Below are 13207 nucleotides of genomic sequence, written 5' to 3'. Positions count from 1 at the left end.
ACAGCTCAGTAATTCAGGGGCAGATTCTGAACTGTTACAATTTTGCAACATTTAGTTGATACATTTCTCAGCAGCATCTCTGGAGTATTAGCAACTATTGTATCAATTCTAACAGCCGACGGTACTGAAACCCAGAGATTCTGCTCAGCAGGGATAAAGATAAGAAATGTATCAACTAAATGTATCCATCTAGAACAGTTAGCTGCTTTAGAAAGTGAAAAATTACAATTTACACTTCAGTATTAGAAAAACATTCACACATAGAAAGTGAATGGAAAAAGTCGTCATTTCTGGTGATCTATCTGAAAACAATTAGTTTTTTTTTTAAGACGAACAACCCCTTTAAATGTAAATAAAACATATTTTATGTTTTGGTATTACACGCCCTTAATTAAATGTGACAGGCTATTCGGGTGAAATTAAACATGCTTACACATGCCATGGTAATTACAATTAGGCTCTAATGGCAAAGGAAAGCAAACAAACATGCTGCTACTTTATGTTTAATAATCACTCAGACACTGATAGTGCTCCAGTAATGATCTGTGATCTGGTATATGGAGCATGTAAACATTACTTGACACGAGTAATCTCAGCATTTCCCAGATCAGTCATCCAGAAAGGCTTCCTTCTTCAAACCCAAACAGAAAATGTTTTTTTTGCCAATTATCTGAGCAAGAATATCAAATAAAAAGTAACTGAACATCGTGTACAGGAATTAGAAAACACGTTTTGAGCTGATAAAAAAGGCATTAATCCTCAGTAGCATTTAACCCACTAAATTATGGTCATTAGCTTCATGTACTTAATCCTCCTCCAACAACCCTAATGCCTTTCAGCAATTTAAACAAAACTATTAAATACTTTAATCATTACTTGACCTTTAAGTAGAAAATGCCTTTATTGAAGAATCATTTGTCCTATTATAAAAACAGCTCCCATGTTACAGATGACAGTAGTGCTAACAAGCGCAAATATAATTTTTTTTCATTAGTGGTTTTTGAGTTACTTAGCTTTTTATTCAGCAGCTCCATAATTTCAGCAATCTGGTTGCTAGGGTCAAAATTACCTTGGCAACCAAGCACTGATTTGAATAAACGACTGGAATATGAAAAGGAGAGGCATAAACAGAAAGATGAGTAATAAAAAGTAGCAATAAAAATATGTTTGTAGCTTTACAGAACATTTGTTTTTTAGATGGGGTCAGTGACCCCCCATTTGAAAGCTGGAAAGAATCAGAAGAAAAAGGCAAATAATTAAAAAAAAAAAAAACTATAAACAATAAAGACCAATTGAAAAGTTGCTTAGAATTGGCCATTCTATAATGTACTATAAATAAATTTAAAAACGGACCACCCCTTTAAGTCTACTAAATCACATAAACATTAGGCGGCCCATTTACTTAGCTCGAGTGAAGGAATAGAATAAAAAAAACTTTGAATTTCGATTATTTTTTTGGCTACTTCGACCATCAAATTGGCTACTTCGACATTCGACTTTGAATTGAACGATTCGAACTAAAAATCGTTTCGAATATTCGACCATTCGATAATCTAAGTACTGTCTCTTTAAAAAAAAAACTTCGACCCCCTACTTCGCCACCTAAAACCTACCGAGGTGCAATGTTAGCCTATGGGGAAGGTCCCCATAGGCTTTCCTATGTTTTTTTGGTCGAAGAAAAATCATTCGATCGATGGATTAAAATCCTTTGAATCGAACGATTCGAAGGATTTAATCATTCGATTGAACGATTTTTCATTCGATCGAACTATTTGCGGTAAATCCTTCGACTTCGATATCGAAGGATTTACATTCGCCAGTAGAATATCGAGGGTTAATTAACTCTCGATATTCAACTCGATGTAAATCTGCCCCTAAATAAACCTCATTCGCTGTTTTTTCTTCCAATAAGGATTAATTATATCTTAGTTTGGTTCAAGTAATTATTATAGATAGAAAAAAGGAAATCATTTTTAAAAATGTGGATTATTTGAATAAAATGCAGTCTATGGAAGACAGCCTTTCCGTAATTCTGAGCTTTCTGGATAACGGGTTTCCGGATAACGGATACAATAGCAACTACAACTGTTAATATACATTAACAAACCTGACAGGCTTTTCCTGTCCAGCACAAACATTTGTCATTGAAGCATTTAAATGGTGTCTATGGGAGATCCTGCAATCCAGCAGAAGTATGAAGAATATATGATGCTCACACGTATGGACGCAGTTTGAAAACCCCAGGGATATTCTTATATATTTTTTTTTAGATATCTGTACTAAAATGCTTGACCACAGCTTGTGCCTTATATTTTCCTAAATATTAAACATATATACACAGTTGCTTACAAACACATCTGTAATGTCCCAACCGTTTATATTAACTATCAGTTATTATTACTGCAGGATTAATGGATGGAATATGAACTTGCCTTACAGGGTTCACAGACTGTAAGACCTGTCCCTGTAATGGATGCTTATATTCTACTTTCTAATCAATGTGGCTAAATGAAAGCATTTCTGTCTGACAATAAACATATTGGCTACTAGAATCTACTGTTGCCCTGTCATGTGGAAATCAAAGTCACAATTTCACACCAAATGAATAAATTCATCTAAGTAACAACTAATTCTATGCGTGTCTTTAGATAAATGTCACTACAAAGGCTAGTAAATGAATGCCCTCTATCAAAGTAGCTCATGGTTTCAAAGCTGCTCCTGATAGTTCTGCATGCATTGTTCAAGGGCCGTTATAGTTCAACCACCTCTGCTGTCCTATTTTCCCCCTCAGTCGGTCCTTATCTGCAGCAATGGACATGGCATAAAGCCAAGCGCCTTTAAATCACAAGCTTGTACCTTAAACTTGTACTGATGACAGAGGCCAACAATAATGGTGAAAAGAAAACAGAAATGAATTTAAGCATCCCTCAGCAGACTCTCAAAATATATACACAATGATGGTTCAGTTGCCTGTTTCAATGAAAATATACATCAAATCTCCGTGGGAAATGAACTCGCCAGGGACAGCCTGCTCGGAATCATTCATTTGCAGGTTTCACCAATCCCTAGGAAGCGCCACTGCAAAGTGAGAGGTTATAGCCCGTTATTTCAGAAGATAAAATACCCAAATGAAAGCAGCAATTTCATTTTAGGAAGCAATTCAAGACTTGTGAGCCAAAATATTTCTGAAATAATAGTCTAATAAATTGCCAACCATAAAGCTAAAATACATGAAGTGTATATCTTTGGGAAATATTACACATAATTCAGTTAGATAGCTCCTCGCTCTACTCAGAAAATATACTTGTCGTTTTAGTGGTACTGATGCTTCCTTTAAAGGTAAATAAAAATGTGGTCAGCCTACAGAATTAGAGCAAATACAAAATTATTGTGCCAAAGAAAAAAAAATGCATGCACACTGCAGGAACAGTAACACCAAAAAATTATAGTGTTTTAAAGTAATGAAAATATAATGTACTGTTGCCCTGCACTGGTAAAACTGATCTGTTTGCTTCAGAAACACTACTATAGTTCATATAAACAAGCTGCTGTGTAGCGATGGTGGAAATTGAAAAAGGGCTATATGGCACAGGTTTAATAGTGGATAACAGATAACACCATTATGTTCTACAGAGCTTATCTGCTATCTGCTGTGTAACGTGAGCCTTTTCTCCTTTGAATGGCTGCCCCATTGCTGCACAGCAGCTTATTTATATAAACCAGAGTAGTATTTCTGAGGGCAGCACTATATTATATTTTTATTACTGTAAAAGACTTTTATTCTTTGATGTTACTGTACCTTTAAGTGTGAAAATTGTGGGTGGTGGTCACCATGTTTTTTTACCCACAATGCAGCATAATTATGACTGTGAGATGGTGATTCATCTGACATAAGTGCAACTGATGCGCCAGAATGAAATTTCAGAGTAAATTGGGTGAAAAGGTATGAATGCCAAAATTTGTACGATTTGAATTTTTCACCTTTTTTCCAGGAAAATGTCGCCCGAAGTTTGAGGCAACTTCGTACGACTTCGGCTTTGCGCTGAGTGCCATCACGCCGGCGATCTGCATTTTAGCCGGAGGGAAAGCAGGAGAGGCAGTTCGGGGAGATTTGTTGCCGGGCGACTAATCTCCCTGAATCTGCCTATGTGCCCTGATCCTAAAGGTGAACCACCCCTTTAAAAAGACTGCTAAGCAACCTCTGTTGCCAAAATAAATCGAATCACTTTTACTGCTTTCACATTTGATATAGGAACTAAAGAATTCCTCCGCCTCATTAACCCTTTCAAAACATTTTCTTGCTAATTAAAAATAAAGCTAATTATTAAACCAAACCAAGTGATAAAGTGCATTCTAGATCAACACCCAGACAACCATCAAACCGCTACTTGATTGAACCAGCAACTGCTGACCTGCTGGCAGTATATTTGTATTTCACCCCTAAATTCCTTAGCACAGAACTCTCTTCAGCCTTTCAGAACTCTTCGGCACGGCTATAACATCTGAGCCTTGTTTCTTGCTTATTATTCTCCAGTTTGTGTTTGGAAGTTAACCACCCACTAAGACTGTAAGCTCTACGGGATGGGTATATTCTTCGTCTCCTTGTATTTATTTATTTGTATTCTATTTGAAGTGCAAAAAAATTAGCTTTGATAGGGTAAAGCTGGCCATAGACGCAAAGATCTTTCCCTGATATGCCACTAACCGCATGGCTATATCGGGGGTAATAAAATAAAACCTTCCCAATCGATATGGCCAGATATCGATCGGAAAGACCCGTCGGAGGCCCCCATACATGGGCAGATAAGCTGTCAAATTGGTCTAAATGGCCGATATCGGCAGCTTTATCTACCCGTGTATGGCCACTTTAAGAGGGGGGTCCATTTTAAGGAAGACACTTTATATTCCTATCTGAAAAATAAATATTTTCTTTTTATTTCAGTGTTTAACATTTGTAAAGGAGCAATGATTCCTGTCTCATTTGTACTCCGGAAATTTTAGAAATGACACTCCATTAGGCTGTGGTTTTTTTTTAAAAAAACACAGCCTATGTAAGATTGTATGACTGAAAGGAATCAGCTATGTCCATGTGCACCAGCATTTATGCAAGAGCAAATGTGATTGCCCACATAGATGAGACAGTTACAACTGCATACATTATACATTTCTTATAAAAAAAAAAGTATAATTATTGAAACTATATAAATACCTAACTTATAATAGATACTGTTAAAATAAACCCCTATAGAGCAAACGTTACCCAATTACAAAATAATAATGCTTATAACCATAATGTGTTTTTAAAACAACAGATGCCATGTTCTAATAGTTTATTGGATGATACAAAACCAGCCCTCACATGTAGAATTTTTGCATCAAATACAAAAGTATTACAAAAGTGCAAACAATTCGTATGTAATTGTAATTTCTTTAACAATTCATTGCAAAGCTGTAAAGCAATTTGTGACACGTGATCCCACCTTCTTGTTTAATTACAAGTATGGATGATGAGGTGTTATTTAGTAAAACCTCTATATAATGAATTCCTCCTGCGATTCTTAGATATTAGGCGGCAATGATGAAGTCACCATTATATCTCTAAAAAACGCTCCCTTGTTTGTAATAGGGAAAGATAAAAAGGGTAAAAAAAACAAAACAATAATCCGTTTATTATTATTAATTTAAGGACACCCATGTGAAAGAATACACCACTTGCTTTAGATGATACGTGCAGTTCTGAACATGGTACCATTGATTAAAGAGGTTGGTGCCTTTAATATCAACCTTTAGTACAATACACTTATACGTACAGGTATGGGACCTTTAATCCAGAATTCTCGGAACTGGTGTTTTCAAGATAATTGATCTTTTCATAATTAATACATTCATAAATGTCTACTAGAAAATCATGTTAACATTAAATAAACCCAACAGGCTGGTTTTGCTTCCAATAAGGATTAATTATATCTTAGTTGGGATCAATTACAAGGTACTGTTTTATTATTACAGAGAAAAGGGGAATAATTTTTAACGATTTGGATTAGATGGAGTCTATGGGAGATGGCCTTTCTGGACAACAGGTTTCCAGATAACGGATCCCATACCTGTATTTTAAGTAAATTTTCAATTATTCAATTTTTTTTGTGATGGTTAATACATGTACTGTATCCAGAGAAATACACTTTTATTCAACTGAAGTTTTTAACAGTGGAGCGCACTCCTAAATGATATTACAGGTATGGGAACAGTTATCCAGAATGCCCTGGAACTGGGGGTTTCCAGATAACGGATCTTTCCGTAATTTGGATCTTCATAACTTAAGTCTACTAAAAAATCATGTAAACATTAAGTTAACCCAATAGGCTAGCATTGCTTCCAATAAGGATTCTTTGTATCTTAGTTGGGATCAAGTACAAGCTACTGTTTTATTATTACAGAGAAAAAAGAAATTCATTTTAAAAATCTGGATTATTTGATTATAATGGAGAGACAGCATTTCTGTAATTCAGAGCTTTCTGGATAATGGGTTTCCGGATAACGGAGCCCATACCTGTATAAGAATACAGTAAGGTTTCATTTTCCATTGTGACAGCTACAAGAACTGATAATGATTAGGGATGCACCGAATCCAGGATTCGGTTCGGGATTCGGCCTTTTTCAGCAGGATTCGGATTCGGCCGAATCCTTCTGCCCGGCCGAACCGAATCCTAATTTGCATATGCAAATTAGGGATGGGGAGGGAAATCACGTGACTTTTCGTCACAAAACAAGGAAGTAAATTTTTTTCCCCTTCCCACCCCTAATTTGCATATGCAAATTAGGATTCGGATTCGGTATTCGGCCGAATCTTTCACAAAGGATTCGGGGGTTCGGCCGAATCCAAAATAGTGGATTCGGTGCATCCCTAATAATGATCATTTTTAATATAACGGCAGCACGTTACACAGTGCTTTAGAAGAAACTATAACAAAACAGGAAAAAAACACTGTACAATCCCCAGCCTAATAAAAGCTTAAACCAAAGCAATGCATGGGGCTTGAAGTCTTTTAAAAGCTGACAAATTGTGCAACCTTCAAAGAATGGCTTATCTAGAAAGCAAAGTGTTTATCTACTCAAAGTGAAATATGCATCAAAGGCAAATACTAAAAAGGTCACTTCCACTCACTAAATGTTTCTGGTTAGTGCTCAAGTGTCAGCAATTTATCTACAGACCAAACAGATTTATCTTAAACACATAAAAGCATCATCCTCTCTAGTTCTTAGTGATGGTCTCAAGGGAATAGCCTGGTAATTGGTACAAAACAAACTTTTTTTCACATTCACAGAATGGCTGAAAGCTTTATGCACAGAGATTGTGCTCCTTTAATGCTACCGAGTTATAGACGGAACAGCAAAGTAATAATCCATTGCAAGTGATGTAAACAAATGTGTCAACACAAGAATATGTCAAGTTGGCAGGAAACCTTAACTGCAACGCTACTGGCAATCACATAATTGAACTGACATTACACCCAGGCTCAATAAGATACCTTTCAATCATTCTTTTATTGACTCCGATTTGTTTTTTCCCCCCACAGATTTCTGGATTGTTCTTACTGAAGCTTGATTTGGTGTATGTAAGCAGCTTTGATGTTAAGTTTGGGAGCTACAAACGGCAGGAGTGATATTGTCACAATGTGGGGTTGCAGGATTACTGCATGCTGGCTAAGTCAAATGAATGTCCAACATACTCATCCCTCTTCTGTTTGTTACTGCATTGGTCGATATTTCATTACCTTCCTATCCTCTCAGTTCCCCCAGACAATACCCTTTGCAGAGAGCAATCTATTGCTGGCTACTGACATATGATCCCAGCATCCACTACTATACAATTTCCACTCTCCACTCCATGCCACAACAAAGCACAGAACTGCTCCAGCATGGCTATGCCTGGTACTGGCAGATCTATAGAATTAAATTTGTCCTTACCTGCAGTTTGGAGGGGGGTCCAGTGTTATTTCTGCAAGTTCTTTCTGAATTCTGAAAAGGAGAAGAAAACAAAAAAATAACGGTTTAACATAGATGGCAAAATAACATTTATTTGATATAAGCAAATATTTTAATTGCAAATAGCTGTAGAACAGGTTAACAGCATAGAAGACTAGGGATCAGGGCTCATCTCAACTAAGTTGTTCACTTCCCATATGTTGAAAAAAAAACACTGCCTCTGTGAACCCCCCCCCCCCCCAAAAAACAAAACATTTTTGTAAAGTACACATTCAGACAAATGTAAACAGGGAAAATATGAGTTCTACAAATTACCAAATGTTCGCAACAGACACAGGTTTTTATTACATTTCTAAAAACTGACTCAAAACTTCCAATTTACAGAATCTTAGCATGTTTTTGGATTCAAAGACACTACACCATACATGTCTAAACCCAAAATAATAGATTTTGTGCATGAATTCTGATGACCACCGCTGCAAGTACAACTGACTGCCTATATAGCATTGTCATTAAGTGCACAAACAAGTTATTTATTATTGGAAACTACAATCTGTAAACAATTTTAAATAGTTTGTACACAAAATAACCTGCAAATAACTGCAAATCTTTGGTAAAATAAGTGAGCTTTCTCTCAAAACTGGCACATTGCAGGGTCACATCTAGGGTTGCCACCTTTTAATAAAAGTTCCACCGGCCGGTGGAGGGGGCGGAAACAAAGGGGCGGGTCGCGACTTCAAAGGGGCGGGCCGTGACTTCAAAAGGGGCCACGGTGTGTGATTGGCTGGTGAGGATCGTGACATCAAGGGGGCGGAGCCTCGGAGCTGCGATTAACAAGAAGCTGGCAAAAAAGGTGAGTTTGGGGGCAGGCCACGGGCTTTTGTTAGGTGTATTACAAATTTACCGGCAGCTACATTGCCGGTAAATTTGTAATACCGGCCCCGGCCTTGGCAGGTGTTTTACCAGCTAGGCCGGTAAAATACTGGCCGGGTGGCAACCCTAGTCACATCTCCCATTTTCTCTTAAATACCTGTAAAAATAAAATTCATCCTAAATGTGAATGTCTTCCCTATTGCAAATATCATCTGAATAGTCTGATGTCTATATGCTTTTGATTACTTAACTAATTATGCGGCATGCCGGGACTGCAAAATCTGAATGGTATACACACATTAAAATTGATGTAAATCCAATAACATTACTTAAAGCAATAAAAAAAAAAAAAAACCAGGAATCACGGTGAGATCATAGGTCAAATCCCATGTTACACTGGGCAATTTATGTTTTACAAAAACCAGTACTTAACAACAAAGCAAAGTTTAAAATGCAATAAAATGATTTAAATGTAATTACAGCTGAAACCCAATTTTACATTTGCAGGTGATCTGGAAAAAAATGTAAAATAACATCTGGGTATTTCTGTAAAAAACATGTTAACTACAAAAGAAACTTGCAGGAAAAGTCACATTTACAGGGGGCAAATATGTGTTTTTATAAAAAACACAATGCATTAGAACATGAAGGGACTGTAATTCTGACCGCATTTTATTTAAACTACACCACTTCCCATTAACTGCAGTTGGCAATAAGACAATTTTGGGCCAAACAATACTCAAGACAGTAAGAAAAGAAAGGAAATTTTTTGGACACCAATTTACTATTGCACAACAGATGTCCCTCCATAGGGGAAATATGTCCTACACACAGTTTCATTTCTTGTTGAAAGATACAAGATTAACGAATCCATAAATATATAAAGTCCTCAAACGGAAGCATAGGTCACATATAGATTATTTCAGCTATGACAATCTCAGCCCAATTTGTTTGGGAGCCTAATAATTATCTGTACCTTGTAATGGAAGATGGTGAACTTACCCCACGAGACGTCCAAGATGGCGACCTCCTGCTCCACCATGCGGTTCTTCCTGGTCGCAATGTGACTGCATCAGAAACGAGTCGCCCCCGGATTGGTCGCCGGCGACGGAATGGACGCCGGCGTCAGAATGTGCGTCGGCATCAGGACGCTAACGTGAGGACGCCGGCGTCGGCGTCATGACGTCATCGCGTCAAGTTTTGGCGCCAACTTTGGACTATTTATTCCTGACTGCCCTTTACCTCCTTGCCCAATTATAGGTCTATCTTGCATAGTTCCTGGGTGTGATTTACTGCTTTCTGATTATCTGTGTACCGACTTCTTGCCTGTTTTACGACTCTGATCCTTGCTGCCTGTATTTGACCATTTGCCTGTTTTCGACCATCCTCTTGATAAATTCTTTTGTACCGCGAACTTGGTGTTATTGTCTCCTCCTTGGTCCACACTACAACGGAGCCTTCGGGCCCTGACATACCTACAGATATCTATAAATATCAGCCGCTAAGGTTGGACAACTTACACTAGTGTTAATATGACCAATGATCTCTATTTACTAAGGTCGGGCTTTCGAATATCATCAAGAGTCCCTATGAAGATTGGGGAGAACTAAAGTAGCAAATTGCAGTATGTCATGGATATAAGAGAAGATAGGCAACAGTCCATGTATACATGAAAAATCCTCCTTTCTCAAGTGCCTCCAAAACGTCGTGTAGAGATCTCAAATAAATCACAAGAATGATTTAGCACAATTGCTGGAGTGTGTGCCATCTGATGGCATGGATTATAGTCGCACTCAGAATCTTGCATTGTTTCATATAGGAAAGGCAACAGGCTTAGGATGGGTCACTTAGGCGCCATTAACAGCAAAAGTTTAGACTGAGGCCAGAACATACAGCACGCAGAGGAGTTCAGAAAAGGATTGGTAAAAGGAGCAAAGTATTTCAAATTGTCCAAACAGTAAACAATTAATTCGTTCAAGTATTTCTCTTATAGTTTGCACATGCCTTGCTCAAGGAAAATAGGGATACATGCGCTTGTAACATTCCACCAAAACCTGTAGAATTTATAAATCAGATTTTAATTTAAATGGGAGCCTGGAGTTGTTTTATATACAATAATTGTTATCTTTCCATGTAAAAATCTCGATAATGGACAGCACCTCTTTGTATGAATAAAAAGCCTTTATTGATTTTTGCTGTACTGAGTGGATTGTGGCCGCTATCGGAACGTGCACCTACGAAGCGGAGGAGTGTGTGCTGACTTGTATATCCATCTTTCCATGTAATACAAGTATGGGACCTGTTATCAAGAATGTTTGGAACCTGGGGTTTTCCGGATATGGGATCTTTCCATAATTTGGATCTCCATACCTTGAATCTACTAAAAAATATTATAAACATTTAATAAACCCAACAGGCTGGATTTGCTTTCAATAAGGATAAGGCTTATATCTTAGTTGGGATCAAGTACAAGATACTATTTTATTATTGCAGAGAAATGATATTTGATTATAATGGAGTCAATAGGAGAAGGAAATTCGGTAATTCAGTGCTTTCTGGAGCTTTCTGGATAACGGGTACAGATCCTGTACTGTATAAAGAAGTTCTTTTTTTCATGGCAGTGTAAATCCTGATGTTATAACTTCACTGCAAGTAGATCGCACACTGGTAAAGTCTATCAATCCCTAACATAAAGAATTTTCTACATAAAATAACCATGCATTATCCCATGTGGCACTTTTAAGTAACTCTAGGACTGAATAAGTAAATGTTCAGCTGACAACAGTTTATATTTCATACAAAACTTGGAGAATAATTGTTTTGTCCTATTCTGCATAGGCATAAAGGAGCAGGGAAGGCATCTAAAATGCCATTATGCACTGAACTGATTCCATTCATTACAGCCACTTGAGGAAAATGACCTCTTTTCACACAATTGCTGCATGAAAGAATTTGAACAGATGTGCATGGCAACCATTCCTTCTCATTAATGAAAGTTAAATAAAAACTGTGGCACTTTGGTTCCTCTATCCACACACTGCAGATTCTACAAGCTGTGGCATGTAAAAAAGTGTTAAAAACATTTTAATGATCCTTATTTATCTACATGATTAATATGCAATGCATCTGCCAAATCGTTTTCTTTAACGAGAGTTACATTTGCTCCCTTATAGTAGGCATCTAAAACTAAATGCAGGTTGGTTGCTATGGGTAACTGCACTGGTGCAATTAAGCAACAATGTTAGTAACAATGCACCAGTGCTCTCTGGCAGGCAAATTGCCATGAATAATGACACATATTAGCAAACAATATTTTCTGAGCAAAGAATTTCTAGTCCCTGGTATGCAAACAGATCTGTTTAGATTCCTTACACCACACAGAGTTTCAGCAAGCTGCATCAACAAATGATACCACCCCATTCAATTCTATGCAAGCCTATTAGAATTTGATTTGCAATTTCTCAAATGTGAGAGATTGAACATTTACTCATTATTGCTTCACTGAGATGGATTTGTATTCAAGCATTTAAAAACCTGCAGTGAATGAAGCTCTTGCATTTGATTGGCTGAAAGTATACATGGTACCATTCCCAAACGGTGAATTAACAACCAGTAAGTCTGTCGTCAATATTTATGAAGGACTATTAAGAAACTGCATACAAGAATATATCACTATCAAAAAAGTAATTACAGTCAACATGGTTTAATGAAAGGCAAATCATGTCAGCTAATCTAAAGTTTCTAGACGGAAGCAAGGCTGTGGACCATGGTAATGTAATTACTTAAGCACATGACACTACTCCCCACAGGAGATTTCTGCCTAAACGGAACAAATATGGCAGGTGAATAAATCTATAAATGGACAGAGAAACAGCTGAAAGGGCATTATAAGAGTTGCTAATGGAACATTATCCGGCTCAGCTGAAATACCTAGAGCTTTGCAGTGAGGTTCAGTATTGGGTCCAGATCTTTTTTGTTTACTTATTTATGACCTTGAAATTTATGACCTGGGAGTAAGTATAAATATCTGCAGATTATGCAAGAAGGTTTAGTGTAATAAATGTGGGTGAATGTGTGTCTTCCTTTGAGATGTATATGTTGGCCTAGTGTTAATGGGCAATTACAGGAAAAAAAAAATATTACTACAGGTATGGGATATGTTATCTGTAAACCCGAATTATGGAAAGGCTGTTTCCTATAGACTCCAATTTATCCAAATATTTCCTTTTTCTCTGTAAAAATAAAACAGTACCTTGCACTTGATCCAAACTAAGACATAATTAATCCCTATTGGAAGCAAAACCAGTTTACTGGGTTCATTTAATGTTTACATGATTTTCTAATACAT

At 37.1% G+C, this 13207-nt stretch overlaps 1 protein-coding gene across 1 annotated transcript in view; it reads right to left on the bottom strand.

Moving 5' to 3' along the window:
* Window positions 1-13207, bottom strand: part of ube2e2.L (ubiquitin conjugating enzyme E2E 2 L homeolog) — a 127373-nt gene that overhangs the window by 72832 nt on the left and 41334 nt on the right. The window contains 1 exon segment of the mRNA NM_001094637.1: window positions 7969-8019. Coding sequence (NP_001088106.1) covers window positions 7969-8019 — 51 coding nt within the window.

The sequence above is a fragment of the Xenopus laevis genome, chromosome 6L (genome assembly GCF_017654675.1).
Source record: "Xenopus laevis strain J_2021 chromosome 6L, Xenopus_laevis_v10.1, whole genome shotgun sequence".
Classification (NCBI taxonomy): domain Eukaryota; kingdom Metazoa; phylum Chordata; class Amphibia; order Anura; family Pipidae; genus Xenopus; species Xenopus laevis.
The sequence above is the reverse complement of the archived record's forward strand: the minus strand, read 5'-3'. Positions and strand labels throughout refer to the sequence as shown.